The sequence below is a fragment of the Takifugu rubripes genome, chromosome 8, assembly GCF_901000725.2.
Source record: "Takifugu rubripes chromosome 8, fTakRub1.2, whole genome shotgun sequence".
Taxonomy (NCBI): domain Eukaryota; kingdom Metazoa; phylum Chordata; class Actinopteri; order Tetraodontiformes; family Tetraodontidae; genus Takifugu; species Takifugu rubripes.
Genome location: NC_042292.1, coordinates 8,180,422 through 8,197,226, shown reverse-complemented (window position 1 = coordinate 8,197,226; position 16,805 = coordinate 8,180,422). Strand labels below are relative to the sequence as shown.

The following is a 16,805-nucleotide window of genomic DNA, read 5'->3' as shown; positions in this document are numbered from 1 at the left end:
CAGTCTGTTGAGCTGCTAGCATGACACGCTGCTCACAAAGTATCGCCAACACATGTCTCATATAAAACTGGATCATTTCAAAACAACCCTGCTAAACATTTGCAACCACATTTCAGCTACTAATGACATCGACAAATTTCAGGTGAAATGTTGCGAACACTCGTGGCTTCATATCACATCTGTGATTGATGCTGAAAATGTGCCAAAAAGTCATCAAAGCAAACGTTTCCCAGCCCTGAAGAGCGGAGCGGCCGACAAAGCGGCGAGCGCGGGTCAAACCACTTCCTGCAGGTTCAGCCGACTACAGCCACGGATTGTGAATGAGCCTGCTGTGTTGTGGTTTTGCAGTCCAAGTGTGCGCTGGTGGGAAATGAGGCAGACTGCCAACAACATTAAGCTGTCCAGCCGGGCTCACTCGAGCTGTCATAACTTCATCTGCAGCCGTCCTGAACACTGCGCAGGGGCGAAGGCCAAAACAAACACAGGGAACTTTTGGCTCCTTCTCGCTGCAATGTCATCATGAAGCTATTCAGTGAAACCTTTGGACGGGAGATGAAAAGAGGATCTGGCCAAATCCAGTGAACACTTGGCTGTTTAAAAGTGTGACGGACTCCATCACACGTCTAACAAGAGGAAGTAAGGCTGATGGTGTTAGTTTAAAAGCTGATCTTGAGACCTTAACAGACCCAAGATGGGAAAAAGCAACAACAGGGAATATTAAATTATTTATTGATAAAAATCAGACATTTTGAGCTGATGTAGATGTGCGTAGCATGTTTTGTTTGTCATTTTTGACTGTCAAATTTAGCTGCATGGTTCACTGTGGTTATTCTAAATAGGCAGCGGCAGCATAAAGCAACAGTTTTAAAGATATTCATCAGCTAAGGAGGTCTTCGAAGGTATCAAGATACACACTTAGCTGTTCAGTCAGTCTCAGACACGACTACCCGTGTGTGGCACAATCCTGCTAACGTGGCCAGAAAACCTACAATTGGACAGTGATGGAGCTGATGAGCTCCAGATGAGCCGTCCCGGTGAGAGGAGGCGGCACGGAATGAGACCCATGATGTTGCTTATTTAATTATGCAAATTTGGCTCATGTTAGCGCCATGTTTGAGAGTAAAAAGACAAGAGCATTCCATCTCCTTCGAAGAAGCACAGCATCCTTTGAAGTCGCAACCTTCCTGTTTCCAACAGTTACACAGGGACCACAGTGGCACCAAGACCCTCAGGGCCTCAGCACACAAGCCCTAGTTCACTACCCAAATCACCCCCTCCCAGAGGACACTGACGATATTAATCACAGCAGAGGAGGGGGAAGAAGAGTGGACCCAGAGGTTTCTATTGGTCCATTTATCAGGGGAGGCGGCGCATTAATAAACACATCTCCCAGAGGTAACAGGAAGTAACGGAGATAAATATGTTTCGGCAAAATCAACATTAACAAGGAAGCGAAAAGCTATACTTGATCCTCCAGAACCCCCATCCACCGGCCGCTCCCAACCACCACCATCACTACAAACAGCTTACCTTCAGCTGCTTAGGTGTCCACATTAGCATCCGTGGGAACGTCCTGGATAACAGGCCTCCTGAGCTCGGACACCCCTGGAGAAACAGGCCTAGATGGTGATATTGTTTCTATTTTCCTCCCGCTGAGACCAGCTAACGTGTTAGAAATGCCCCCAAATATTAAGATAAGCAGTAAAAAGTCATCAGATGAGCCAAACTGTGGATGACCAGCATCTGACCGCAGGTCCTGAATTCCTAAAAAGGCGGCTCAGTCGTTCTTATCAGGCTTTACATTCGGAGCCAAGATCGATCAGATCTGAGTGCGTTTGCTCACAGTTGAGATCAATTTGCTTTAAATTGCCCTTATTTAGCATCGCGAAGCCAGAGCCAGACTGTGATGGTTATCTGCAGTAATTATGGGAAATTATTGCGGGGAGATTGATCAGGTGGACTGACCACATGTGTGCAGATGTGATAGCTCCTCCGGCTCTCTTGCACAGTTCCTCAGCTTTGTGGTAACAGTGTGAGCTCTCCTCACTCTACAGAGCGTCTACAACTGCCTTCGTGAGGCTCCTCTCGGCGTCCGCGATCTCTGGAAGCGCCCACTGAGGAATTTGTGTCACTGGGACAAAGCCGCATTAGTTAATAATATCTTCTGCCAGGCTCACTTTCCATCAACCTGGAAAAAATGGCAGCGCATTTTAGTTGTGAATCAATCTCCGGATCTTATTGATAGGGTTGTTCTGTGTCCGTGGGGTTCGGGTGTCGCCAGGAGGTTATGGCGGCATCCATCACCGCGGTCCCAGCTGCAGCCTCGCGAGCTGGCCGCCCCTTTAACCGCCGTGACACGTTCAAAGACAACAACAAAGCCGTGTGGCGGGGAGCCACTCGTTAAATTTCAGGAGTCATTCTTTCAGATTGAGAGCATTTAGCGTCTCCGAGGGGAGCAGGAGCTGTCTCTGGATCAGATTTGAAGGGATGTGGTGTCAGGACGGAGGAGCTGCTGCATTCATCACACCTGTCACTGTAAAACCAGCCTCTGTGGTGATGTGCAGGCTAGCATTGTGAGGCTAAACATTCAGCTTCTGCACATTAGCTTTTTGGATGGATGTCTCCATTCTCCCCCATATTTTTGTCACATCAAACCAAGCGATGAACCCAAACAGGGCGGAGTCAACCCACCTTGCATGAACTGTTTGGACGTTTATTGCACCAGGAGCAGTAACTCATTCACCAACTCACTTTTTCCGCAGTGTCCCGCTTCTCCAGCCCCAGATTGACGCCCCGACTGAGCAGGAAGAGAGCTCTGTCCATCTCGCCTCTGTCGGACGCTAGCATCGACCTGCAGACGATGATCCGCACCTCGCCCAGTTCACTGGTCGCCTACATCAACAACTCGCGGTCCAGTTCAGCTGCCAGCAGTTCTTATGGACACCTGTCGGTTGGAGGACTCAGGTGAGGACAGTCAGTCGTATCTGAAGAGACACTTGTCTTGTCTTCCTTCTAACTTTGTCTTCTAACTTTTGCTCTTTCCAGTCCATCTTTCCCCTTCCCCCACCCCATGGCCTACCAGCAGCTGCTCTCTCAGCAGCGAGGGCTCAGCGCCTTTGGCCACACGTCACCTCTTATCCAGCCTCCACCCACCTTCAGTGCCCACCAGCTGGGCCTCGGACTCTCCTCGCTGCCTGAGAGCAACCTTCCAGCGAAGGTAACCACCTTTGACTCAGATTTTTTTTTGATCTCTTCAAAATTCTGCTGACCCGTTCCAGATGTCCCTGCTGGAATTTCTGGTGTCAACATTTGAACACAAACCATGAATTTTGGAGCTCCGCTTCTCTAATTTGGTTTTCCCATCATCTCCTTAAATATTGGCATTATCGCCCCTTGATTGCAGCGTGTTTTGGTGTTTCTGTCGTGCGGTGTCGGCCTCAGCACGTGCGCAGTCAGGTAAACTCTGGCTGGAGGGGCTGTAATTTCTGTCCAACCACAATCACCGCTGCCTCACCATTTAAAACCTCTGCCACAAAAAAGACAGAAAGAGGATCAACAAAATGTCCACTGTAACACAGATTTAAATGAGCGGAACTTAAACTCAAACTTTGACCCCATGGAGGTCTTTGATTAGAGAAAAACCTCTTTAAGCACTGAAAAAACACGTCCTTTGAAACACTTCCTTTTTTTCTGTATCAGCACCTGAGTGGCGACTCGGCGGTCAGCAGCACAGTTGACCCCCTCGTCACCAAAAGGTCAAAGGTCAAGACTGAAGCAGAGGGGTTGAGGCTGTCTTCTCCTTGTTCTCCGGTATGAAGCTAACACACATCCACCATTTACTGCTCTAGGTGGAACATTCAGGAAGACAAAATGAACATTTCCACAGACTTATATAGGTTTTTGATTGCTGTGGTTCAGCCCTGGGAGCTCCCAGTCTTCCACTTGCTAACACGGAAGAGTAAAAACACACATGTGACACCAATGCCCATTTTTAGGGAAATAAATGACAATTTTTAAAAAAAATAAAACGCTCGTATGCATCTTCTTGGAAAGTTTTTTCCTCAAGTAGGCATTTACTGTCTTTCATTTTCCAGCAAAACATTTTCTGTCCTGACCCACGATCTGACCCGTGTCCCCCGCGGGCCCTGCTCTGGACGACCCCATGTAAAAATGTCAGATAAAGAAAACCCTGGCGTGATAAGAGCTTCGTATCCGTTTATTTGGTGGCGGCGGATCCCTCCGCCCTGCTGCTCCCCAGCCGCTGTAAACTGTGCCAGAGCACTTCATTTTCATGAAATATTGTTCAGGCTTTATTGTCATCTGAGGGGCCTTTTTCTCCACTCGTGACAAATTTGCGGCTCCTCTCCGATAGTAAGGCAGGTTTGGGCTTGATGCATGGGGACGGCGGAGCGCCATCGTCTTGGGGCCACCAGAATTGATGAAGATAGTGTGTGTGGGGCAGCGACAAACATGCTGGAGTCAGCACAACGGTGTGTGTGAGCCTGAGAGAGAGTGTGTGTGTCTGTATCTGTGAGTGTGTGTGTGTGAGCATGTGGCTATGTGTGTTTAGTTAAGCATAATTGGCTTAAATCTGTAATTTAGCCTCTCTGATGTTCCACTCAAGTAAAGCAGAAGAAAACAGCTCACTTTGACTCCCAACAGCTTTGCTTTGGCTGAAAACTGTTCTACATGTGTTTGGAGAGCCGATGAATTCTGCATTAATCTCTAAAATAAAGAAAACCTGCTCTCTGATGCTGCAGAACCATCACGACGGCTCGTTGGACCTGAAGGACGAGGGGGACCGAGACGATTGTAAGCAGGAGCTGGAGGCCGTTTATGAGACCAACTGCCACTGGGAGGGCTGCAGCAAAGAGTATGACACGCAGGAGCAGCTGGTGCACGTAAGCAGGCGCACGTCATCGGATAAACAACCAGATGCAGCTGAGAGATGCTCCTCCAGGAGCAAGAGCAAAAGCATGACACCTCAAAATTAACTCGACCGCTGAATCAAAGATAAACATAAACATAGCGTCGGTGAGCACCGTCCATAAACATCAGGCAGAAGTCGTTGCTTTTGGTTGCGTTGTCGTTAGCATCGCTTTAGCTTAGTCACCCTCGAAGGGTTTTCCCTGCTGTCGGGTCAGCAGACAGACGGGTCACCGCTCGTGTGACTGGCTGAAGAAAATGATTAATGCGCTCACATGTCGGGGCAACATGGCCGACAGACGCGAGCGGACACCTGAGCTGCCTTATCCTGATGTATGTTTTTAAAAACGCGCCTCTGAAGTGTCAGTCTATTCCTGCTGATACACGCCAGCGGCGAGACCTGAACCCCGACCATCATCCCTCCTCCAGAAACAAGCAGAGTCTTGGTAAACGGGCCTTAAACATTCCACGCCGACAGCGGAGCATGGAAGGAAAAAAAAAAGAGGGCGTAGGTTGGAGTGTTTTCGGGGGAGGGGGTTCAGTCTGTCATTCATTATACTTAATTCTTCTGTCTGTATAGAGGAAAATTTCCCGTAATCCACTGCGCCGCTGTCACCGTCTCACGTCTGCGAGTGTTTACAGGCCATTAAAGCTAACATGTGCGGCCACGGCGTCGGCAGTTTATCGTCGACATAACGGCGAAGCTTTGATGTACTTCCTGTAAACAAATTAGGTGTGTTGAGATCATCGCCAGCGGCGTTGTTGCCGTCTTATTGTTTTCTTCAAATTGAGACCATATTTCCCGTTAACCGAAGCTAACTCCTCTCATCTACTCCTCACAAATATGTGCCAAATACCAACTTCGTGAACTGATATTTTTACTGCTTTGGACTTTTTTTGGCATATTTGTTGTATTGATGACAGATATTCACATATTTATGATAGAAGATGTTTGAGAAAAGTAAGGTGAGCTTCCATTTCCGGTCAAACTCTTTCCAATATCACCAACCAAAATCACTTTTTATTCTAATGCTAAGCCACATTATGTGGAGTTTTCTGTTAAATCGAGTTTTATTCGGGCAGTATAAAGAATCCACAAGGTCCTAATTAACAGAGCTGTAACACTTTCCTCTGCCGCTGTTTCCCTTTGAGACTCACCCAGATAAGATGGATTTCTACAGAGGAAATCCTTCCGAGAACAACATGAGAGCCTCTTAGTGGAAGCGTCTCTCTAGAAAAACCACTCATTTGTGCGCTGGTGTGTCCCACAGCACATCAATAATGACCACATCCACGGGGAGAAGAAGGAGTTCGTGTGCCGCTGGGAGGAGTGTTCGCGGGAACAGAAACCCTTCAAAGCTCAGTACATGCTGGTGGTTCACATGCGCCGGCACACGGGGGAGAAACCACACAAGTGCACGGTGCGTAAATGACGGCATCTGCGTAAACACTGCGCAAATGTTTCACACACGGGTCTGGATCCGGAGGTGATTCACACTATTGAGGCTCTCCTTCTCTTTACCTAAATCCACTAATATCAGCAGAAAATTCTTAGATTTTGGACCCTTTTCCTCTTAAATAAATGCCAATAGTGGACAATAATCTGGATGGCTAATCTGGATTTTGGGGGGGTCGGAGGATTTGATGAGAAAACGGCATTTAAGTTTCTGCCTTTTACTAGTTTGCTTTAATAATAAAGTTAATTTTCCACACTTTGTTGAAAACAAGGCAACAGATGGCGCTGGCGCCAGAGGACAGACCCTAGGGGGATTGATGATAGAGAGCAGAATAATAAGTGGTCAACAGAATCTGTATTTGCCTGCAGTTTGAGGGCTGCTCCAAGGCCTACTCCCGCCTGGAGAACCTGAAGACTCACCTGCGCTCACACACCGGAGAGAAACCGTACGTATGCGAGCACGAGGGCTGCAACAAAGCCTTCTCGAACGCCTCGGACCGAGCCAAACACCAGAATCGGACGCATTCCAACGAGGTAAGCGTCTGGATTTCAAACTTTCCACAGTTGTGATGATGCCACACGTTGAAACAGATGATTGAGTCGGGCAAAAAATAGCAGCTGCTTTCCAAATTAAAAAAAGCAACTAAATGTAAATGAGTTGTATCATCAAAAAATTCCTTAAATGTTCCATCAACAGAAACCGTACGTTTGCAAGATCCCCGGGTGTACGAAGCGCTACACGGATCCAAGCTCGCTCAGAAAGCACGTGAAGACGGTGCACGGCCCAGAGGCGCACGTCACCAAGAAGCAACGTGGCGACCTCCTGCCGCGGCCCCCGGGGCCCAGGGACAACAGCGAGAATGACGAGGGGAACAGGGAAAGGCTCCAGAGGGACAACAACATGTTGGAGAGCAGCTCCCCCAGAGGAGCAGAGGACTACCTGCACATAAAGTCCATCAAGATGGAGAACTCTGTGGTAAGATGGCTCAGGGATATCTCCAAACATGAGCAAAGGCACGAAGGCAGGAGAGGGTTCAGTCAAAAACGCCACTTTATCTTCTGCCGCTTTACTCTCTGCGTTTCTTCTTCCTTTTCCTACTTTCCAAACGGACAGAAATTACTAAGGTGAGCTGACTTCTTACGTCTCAATCTTCCACATCTTTCATCATCTTTTTGCTGCAGGTAAAATATCTCATCTCGGGACTGAAGAAGCCGTTTCTGTTGTCACGTTTCAGAGATAAACATGTTTGAACTTCATCAGCGGTAATGCCGCATGTCACCAACGATACCACATACGTCACTTTTCCTTTCCTCGCCGCCTGTTTAAAGCAACACTGGAGACCCATCAGCCATGCCTGAACCTGATGAAAGCCGCTCCAGGATTAATATTCAAACCCTGGGAATTGGCCGGGGTGCTCCGCGTGCGCACAGCCGACCGTCAAGCTGCGATCAAGACAGCTTTTTAGTGATGCATAAATTAGCGTCAGCGAGGAAACGGGGGCTGGCCGGGCTTGACTCTGATAGGTGTTTTCCATATCAGGAGGTCCTCGCATCTGATAAAACAGCTTTTATCTGATATTACCATTGATAAATATGAAACACGTGTGTGGACGTCCTGTGAAAACTCGGCAGAAAAGACTCAAAGACCCTAAGTTCAAAACTCACCTCCATGTTTAAAGAACAAGAAAAGCTGTCACGGGGCGGTTGGCCTGGCTCAGACAGCCTTTTCATCCTGCCCATTTTTAATTCACAGACAGACTAAGACAGCCTGTAATCTGCAGCACATCCCCCACCCTTCACCCCATCCCCCCCAAAAAACACTCATTATTTACAATTAAGCTGGGACAGAATAAAAGATTCAGCCGTAACCACTTCCTGGTGCCATTAACAACTGTTCCACTTGTGTTCTGCTGGGAAAACCTGTCTTTTGAATGGCTGTGACTTCTCCCTCTTCACCCTTCTGTCTCTCTGCCTTTCATGCATCCGTTGCTCTTCAGATGTATCAGCCCAGCCCTGGCGGTCAGTCATCATGTAGCAGCGAACCATCACCACTTGGCAGTGCACCCAACAATGACAGTGGAGTAGAGATGGCGGCGAACAGTGGGGGAAGCCTGGGGGACCTCAGCACCCTGGACGATTTACACTTCGTGGAGGCCCTGAGCTGTGTAGGGTCTGCTGGCGGAGTCACGGTGGCAGGACCCCACTTCCTAAAGCAGCTCAGCACCTGCCAGCGGTTGGAGCATCTGAAGAGGGAGACGCTGAAGACGGTGAGGGACTCGTGTCACTGGACAGGCGAGCCAACCGCCCCGGTTCTTGGCACCAAACTCCCACCAATTCCAGCTACTGGTGAGTAGAAGAAAATTGGCCTTTGAAGTTTCTCATTCCATTATGACACCAGTCAATTTGAGCTGCATGGTTCCAACTCAACTTGCCTTGATTTACTGGGTTCAGAAACATTTTTGGACCAAATACATCATGTTACCTGGTGCTTTAGGTGTTCAAGATAATGGTCAAGAAATCAAATAATCCGGTATTTTTATCTGTTCTTTCGCAGGGTCCCTCCTGGAGAAAACACACGTTCCGGTGCCCCTTCCTGGTTCCTGCTTGGTTGATCTGAACTCTGATAAAACTCTATTGGGAAACCTTTCAGAACGCCGCGACAGCACTTCCAGTACCCTCAGCTCTGTTTATACCCTTAGCCGCCGCTCCTCAGGCATCTCCCCATGCTACTCAAGCAGACGCTCGAGCCAAGCCTCCCAGTTTGGTACAAACCGCCCCAACAACCTCAGCTCAGCTGACTCCTATGATCCCATCTCTGCCGACATCTCGCGTCGCTCCAGCCAGGTTAGCCAATTTGGGGAAAGTAGCAGAGGAACTGAAAGGTACGGTGGCCCACCCAGCCCCCTTAGCCTGACTCCAGCTCAGCATTATCACCTCAAAGCAAAATATGCGGCTGCCACAGGAGCCGCACCACCTACACCTCTTCCACACATGGACCAAACATGCCCAAGGCCCCGAACACCCTTATACGATTGTACCCAGGAATTTGCAGCACGGAGTCTGATGCCCCATGAGGTCTCAGCTAGCATGTCTCGCAGAGCCAGCGACCCTGTGAAACGCCTGCTTGTCACTCCTCTCAACCAGCCCCAACTGCAGCGCTACAACAGCCTTGGAACCCTCAGTAGAACGGTGGAGCCGCGCCCACCTTCCCTAGCAGATCGACAGCACTTGCCTCAGCTTCGGCACACGCATCCAAACAGCGGTATGTTCCGCTACAGCCTACAGCCTCTCAGCATTTCGGAGCATGCGGCTGTGGGGGTAACGAATGGCGTCACGAAGGAAAATCCAGCGCAGTTCCAACCAAACAGTGAGGCCGCCAACAGAGTCCCAACCAACCAGGATCAGTTCCCAACAGCGACTAAATTCCAGCAGCCATTGCAGCAGAGACGGATGGCTATCAGGAATGCTAACCTCCCCTTGACCACATCCAACACGAGTCCAGCGCAGCAAAGGTGGTTGTGTCCACTTCTGGCGAGGGAAAGTCAGGCCAACATTCTGGTCCAATCTAATCAGGTTTCTTTGAGACCCATCAGTACCAACCAGCATTATCCCGCTCCACAGGTTGCAGGGAATATGGCAGAGCTCTCGCAAATCCAGGACTTTGGATCGTATCACAACAATCTCGACTCCAACCAGCAGACAATTCAGAACCTGGTTAACACCCTACAGCAGAAGTTCTGGCAGATGTCACATGTCAATGACAGGATGACCTCACAGCGGGGGTGTGACAATAGTATGAGTCTATACGATCAAAATGGTAATTTCTGCACAACAGTGGTGGAGGGGAACATGCTGAGGTCCACATACAAACAGGAACCAGTTGACATGGAGACCATGGGAACGTCTTATGCTGATGCTGGATTCCAGAGGGTCAAGGTTAAAACCGAGGAAACTGACAGATCGATGACGATTTCAGATCAGCAGAGCTGTCACCTGACATCCCAGTGTCCCTTGCAAAGCCAAAGCTGTCTCCCACCAAGGCCACCAACAGGACCCAAGTCTCAGAACCCTGCACTGTCCCGGGTGATGCACCGAACAAGACACTTTAGCACTTCTAACCAGGATGTTGCTTCCGCACTACCCAGTCATGGAGCTTCGGGTGATGGCTCTGACGACCACATATTGTACTACACGGGGCAGATTCACGTCTTTGAGCCCAATGCAAACCTGGACCATGAATTTCCACCCGTGCTGAATATGTCAACGTTTGAAAAACATGCAGCGTTCCCCCGTGTTGGGGACAACCAGGCCTCCACGCACGACTGCGATGCAGCAATAGAGCAAACGCCCATCGATTTTGATACCATGCTGGACGACCGCTCCAGCCTCATATCAGGACCCCTGAGTCCAGCTCTGCTCCAGGGCTCGTCACAGAGCTCCTCCCGGCTGACCACACCCAGGACCTCTGTCACGTTGCCTACCATGCCAGCGGCGACGGGGAACATGGCCATTGGGGACATGAGCTCGTTGCTAACCACTCTGGCAGAGGAGAGCAAGATCCTTAACCTGATGACTTAAAACCCATTTTTGTCTCGAACTGAAAGAAAATGTTTTTTTGCAAAGTTCTTGAACTACTGACGCACAAGCTCATTTTCATGTTTTTTTTAAACCGTGTACCAAAAAAAAGTCTCTGCAGTCTTTCTTAATGTACAGTCTTGTGTAAAAACTATTTAAAATTTGTATTTTTTTGTAAATCACTCGCTGTAATTTTCTGCCTTAGCTTGTAAATATGAGCGCCTCCTAGCTTTGACACATCCGTGAGGTCAGCCGAGTAAGTGCCTGGTCCAGCCGACAGATACAGATCTGACCCCCCAATGCAGAAAGGTCACCAGGTAACTGAGCAAAAGCACCAACTTGGTTCACACTGTAAAAATCATTCTTGCTCATTTCTGCCGCTAAGAAACGCCACCGTCTCCGTGACAGCGAGGCATCGTACGGCTGTCGTCTGTGTCTTGCGTAGCTTCAAATCTTGCCGATCCTGACTTCCCAACCCGTGCGCTGATCCGTCTGCTGTGCTCTGGCAGCACAACGAGGATCAAATGATCACACCGTCCCTCTTTTATACTCAACAATCTCCGTTGTCCAGCAGTTATCTGTATATAATGTTTGTACATTTTTAAAAAACAAAATACAGCTGATGACTGATCTTTTTGCACTTCTGTGTTTGCTGTGTTTCGTGTGACTGGAGGTTCCCGTCTGGGAAATCTGTGATCTCCATTCTGAAGTGTCCCCCCTCCAGCACCGCAGATGGGACACCCGTCCACGTCTCCGCTCTGATCCGCACGTCGCTGCTTGTTGTGGAAATTGACAAAATCAAGTCCAGTAGCTCATTTAAACCAACTTCAAATGTTCAAAAACATGAGCGAAAATACTCTACACTATTGGTGACGCGGCGCTCTGCGCACACACCCCATGTGACCACACCGCCATCTTTAGTGTCACCATAGTGACAGACATAGTGTCTCATAGTAGGACCGCCACAGCAACACCCACACAGAACGCACGAACAGTTGTTCTCGTGGTTGCTTCCGAAAGGATGAATGCTGATCATTAGTTCAGCAACTAAACTTTTTGCCTTTGAAGCCGCGTTCCTGCCGTCTTTGCCGACAGTGCACTTTCCTCAAACCCGTGTTAGAATGAGACGCCACGCATTTTTTTTCCCTCAACCTCTACTTTGAAATAACGTCCCCTGACCTCGTCTCACCTCTCCGGCGAGAGCAAACTTGGCATCATGTAAATTCTCGGGTGGGAGATGATGAAAAAGGATGCTAACAGGAGCGGAAAAGGCCAGACGCGTGCAGGACGGCGGTTGCTATCGCCGTTAGCCCGCCTGTACTTCACTATTGGCTGTGACAGAGCGACCCAGAGGACGGCGCTGCCGAAACCACATGAAACAGCGCTACGGAGGAGAGCGCCGGGTTCCCAAGGATGCAGTGCTCAGCGTTCATGTGAGGAACAAATGATTCCAGGCTTTCAGGCATTCAGCTGAGGATGCGTTTGATCCGAGGTTTGTGATTGCTTTTGCCACCTGAGCTCCTAATTGTCTCAGAGTTGTGAAGTGGAAAAGAAAATAGCCCGCAGCTGTGAAATCAGACCAAGACCCCCTCCCCCCCCAAAAAAAGAGGTGAAGATGGGTTTCACAAAGCTTCCACAACGCCAGCATCTTTGTTTAGCGAAGGAGGGGAGATGAAAAGATGCCCTCCTGCCAATCAGGTCAGGGATCTTGCATGTAATTCAGCATGAAGAACAGGTTTAAATCTAGCGTGAGGGTTGTGTAACACACATTTGAGGTAAAGCTGTTATGCTAACTCTGAAACTGACAACCTTTAAATGAATGTAACTGAATGAATGAAGCCGTAAAGGTGACTGGGCTGGACTCATTAAAGGGTTGTTTTTAATTTCTGAGAAGCACCTTTTCATTCATCTCCAAATACCTGACGGGAGGACCTGGCCCAGAACTGTAAATCCGTTAGTGATCAGCTCTGTAAATCCAGAGATTAGCCTTGAACCACCATCCGTTCTCGGAGGACCGGACCAAACAATTTAGGTTCCGTGGTTTTTGGGTAGCACCAGGTGGGGAAACAAAGCTGAGCTTGTTACAACATTATTGAGGAGCATTTTCTTTGGACTGAAGAAGAGCTCTTCTTCTGTGGTCTTCCCATGTTCAGCGTTCAGAACTCCCTGTTCTGGCATCTTGATGATGACGATATGGAAAGTGACCAGCAGGCGAAGGCCTTAATTACGTGTGTGACAGTGGAGGCAGCAGATGCACTCTGACGTGAAGGAGATCTGCGTCTGACCTCCACCGCTCCCTGCACTTCCTTCCTCCCAGTGATGCCACATCACAGCAGCGCTCCGCATTACCACCTTATTATTAGGCGCATGGCAGCTCCAGTGTCAGCGCGGATGATGGATAGTGCTCAGACACCTCATTCATTTCTATTACACCAATATGGAAATCCCTGCGGAGCCCAAACTGAGAGACAATATTAATTTACCAAGCTATTCCAGAGGCTTCTGCCACAAGTTTTAACGGCTCCATCTCGATTTGTATGAGAAACACAACTACGAGTTCAAGCACGAGTCCGAAATATGAAAGGCAAGTTTTTCTAATAAAAATAAAAAATGCACAATGCAGGAAACATAGAAAAGAGAAAACGTATCCCAAAAATTCCCTCTCATGCTCGTCTCAAACAGGATCTGCTCACATTTGTGTGGAGGACCCACCTTGATGTGGGCGGAGCTTATGACTATTTTCCTCTTAACAAAATCAGGACCTTATTCTTTTATGTCTTTCTTTCTCATAGTATTTTGAAGAATTCCATAACAAATATCTGACTGGTAAAAGAAGATTTCAAGCACATCTAAGTAAATAAACTAAAGGTGAAAGTTAAAGGATTCATACTTTGTCCACAAACGTCCATCAACATTGTCCGGCAGCTCTTCCAGACTCACGTCAGGATTTGTACAACTCAGAGATTCTTCCCTCTTTTTGCAGTTCTGTGGCCCCCGATGGACAAATGTATTATTAAGACCTGGTTCTTCTCATTTTAATAGGGCCACCTAACAGGGACGCCGTGTCAGCGGCTGCTCAATATTAACGAAGGCCCCGTGGATGATCCCAATCCTCCGAAATGGAGGTCAACTCCACAGTAAAGGACAGAGAAACTGTGGTTTAGTCCTCTAACAAGACGCCCGGCGCTGAGTTGAATCTTTCATGGAGGAAAGTGCAGAGGTGGGAATGTTCCTGGTTGGGTTTTTTCCTGCCCTGTTTGGGTGATCGAGGTCGTCAATCACTGAGCAGCTAGCGTGGCCGTAGCCTGAAAACTATTTAGATGAAGAGTGGAGTCAGGCTCTGTATCGTCCTGGACCGTGATCGGATCAGACTTTGATTCAATGAGACTGTGTAATTACTGAAGAATCCCACCTGAGTCCGAACTCCCGAGATGCCTATGAAGGTCATTCTGTGCCGTGTTACAATCACACTCGAGTGTTTCCTTAATCGTAGAGAATAAAGACACAAAAGACGCGAGCGCGAGCCCCCATTCACGGCGACGGCTCCAGCGTCACAAGCAGATATGGCATCCATATTCATCCGACGCTTCTATGCAAAATAACATCTGTTTCCAACACCGTGCCATCTGTCTGGGGGACTTTACCATATTAGCGGCTCATCGTGCTAAAACAACCCAAAAAAAGACTATTGTGATGGTGTAATCAGGACCGGGCATCATTTCCATGTAAATGCACACACAAACATCGGAGCATTCAAAAATAAACTTTTATTGACGTAAAATAACTTATTTAAAAAGCTTTTTCACATAGAATGGAAACACTCTCCCCTCCTTCCCAGCCTAAACCCCTGGTTTATGTGTTCATCAGGACCAGGAGTGAGGACGAGGAGCTGTTCCTGGTGGCACCTGAGGAAGGTCAGGGAGGTCGGCGAGGTGCTCCGCAGGCTCCTGCAGGTCTGGTGCTCCCTGAAGGTTTGAGAATGGAGGTCCTCATTAACACCTCCCACGTCTCTGCCCTCTCCTCCTCCTCTCCTCTGAGGAGTCACACGGCAGGACGGTTCAGGTGTCAACCAGCTCGCCGTCTCCTGATTAGAACCGCCGGAATATTCACAAGCAGAGGAGATCCGTCTGGGTTCTTCTGGTGTTTCCAGCTGAGGAGCCAGACAGGAAGTGATCTGTCAAACGGGGAAACAATCTTATTTTCTTTCTTCTTCTTCTTCATTATTAAACTTCTCAAAATAAATAATCGTTGTGGATCCGATACGATCCCGATCCTGTCCATGAACAAGTGCTCGTTGGTAGAGTCCAGTTGCCTCAAACGTGTCTTCTGTTGCGTGTTGTGCGGCGGGCCCAGAGACCCCCACGGCCCCGGTGAGAACCTGAACCTGCGCCTCAGCCAACGTTTGATCAGACTGAAGGTTCAAGGTTCTTTTCTAACTGTTGACTTGAGTTTTCTCTCTCCTCCGTGGAAACGTGCTCTCCTGCGGGGGGGAAGAAGGGGGGGGGGGGGGCTTCAAAGCAGCCAAGCAGAAAGGGCCGAAAACAAAGCAGCTCTGTTTGAAGGTGGCGGCGGCTCGCTGAGGGTTAGCTTCTCAGTTTCATGCCAATCCCTCGCTGGGCCGGAGGAGCTGTTATTTCTCCGCCTGTGAATGGAGGCGGACTCATAAATGGCTGATTTTCACCTCGTTCGGAGAGACTCCGTGTTCGGGCCGCGGGGCCCCGGCACAGACAGCGCCTGATTATTCCTCCTCGTTTTACGAACTGACCTTCTCTCGGCGGATGAGAAAGGACCGGTTCTTTTTACAAGCTGCTTCAACAGGCGGGAAATGCACCATCATTTTTACAGTGTAATTAAGAGGCGGCGCCCGATGCCAGCGCTGGCTCGGGCGCTTTCTGGAAAGACTTAACAGGCCCCGGCTGCATGTCTTGGCTGCGGGTCCAGAGCTGGAATCAGCCTCCCCGACTTAATCCTTTAGAAGAGCAGCTCTCCTCGCTGGCCACTCACCAGATCGGCGGAGCGGCCGCGGCCCCGAACCCGGAGCCAAAGTTAGCAGACAGCATCCGAACCGAAATGCATCAATAGATAAAAGCTAGCTTTGCTCGGCAGCGCTGCATTTATGCAGAGCGCCACCCGGCCTGTCAGCAACTAATGGTCACAAGGATGATGGATGGTGTTTATTCTCCGGTGATGGAACGCAACCCCCCGCCCGATGATAATTGTAATAAAATGACAGATCAAGCCGGCCAGCTTATTCAATTATTGGGCCATAATTTGCATTAATGCCTCCAGTGGCGCGGCAGAGACGCTGGGATGGGGGTCTGACACGGGCCCGACTCTTTAGTCCACCTTGAAACGCTCCCTGTGCCCTCAGCCAAAAAAAACGAGTAGAAATCTTGGAAAAAATTGTTCAGAACCTTAACAAGTTCTTCTCCACTGGCTTTTGTTGTGGCTGTGAAAGATTGCCGAGTGACCTTCAACTGCTAGCTGGGTAGCTAGCAACATATGGAGGGAAAAGTTTACCGCGCGGTTTGAAACGCGTTTGGACTCGCTGTCTGAAAAGCTGCTGAGGATTCTAGCGTCAGTAGGAAACCCCACTCAGACCCCAGAAGCACCAGATCTGAGAGATCTTCATTAGCCGCCGACTGAAGAGCTTCTGGTCGAGGGCCAACCGGTCGGAAAAGATCCAGCAGAGGAGAGAAAGAAACGGAGGAGAAAAGAGGGCGGTCGCTAATGGGGCTACGCTGCTTTTAAGTGCAGCGTCCGCCAGAGGAATTCACAAATTCCCCGTTGGCGGAAACTTTGGGACGGTATTGATCGTTGTCTTTGGCCCGAAACGTATCGTCAGGTC

General features: G+C 49.1%; 1 protein-coding gene across 4 annotated transcripts in view; it reads left to right on the top strand.

The window, feature by feature from the left end:
- LOC101077858 (zinc finger protein GLI2-like) overlaps nt 1-11,588 on the top strand; it is a 36,995-nt gene extending 25,407 nt beyond the window's left edge. For 3 of the 4 annotated variants that reach the window (XM_029840794.1, XM_029840795.1, XM_029840796.1), the window contains 9 exons: nt 2,763-2,964; nt 3,046-3,217; nt 3,700-3,810; nt 4,761-4,901; nt 6,198-6,347; nt 6,752-6,916; nt 7,080-7,358; nt 8,380-8,728; nt 8,937-11,588. In XM_029840794.1, coding sequence (XP_029696654.1) covers nt 2,763-2,964; nt 3,046-3,217; nt 3,700-3,810; nt 4,761-4,901; nt 6,198-6,347; nt 6,752-6,916; nt 7,080-7,358; nt 8,380-8,728; nt 8,937-10,960 — 3,593 coding nt within the window. In that variant the 3' untranslated portion in view covers nt 10,961-11,588. Of the gene's footprint in view, nt 1-2,762; nt 2,965-3,045; nt 3,218-3,699; nt 3,811-4,760; nt 4,902-6,197; nt 6,348-6,751; nt 6,917-7,079; nt 7,359-7,496; nt 7,508-8,379; nt 8,729-8,936 lie in introns of those variants that run through there. The other variant, XM_029840797.1, reaches the window with a different exon arrangement.
- The last annotated feature ends 5,217 nt before the right edge of the window (nt 11,589-16,805 follow it).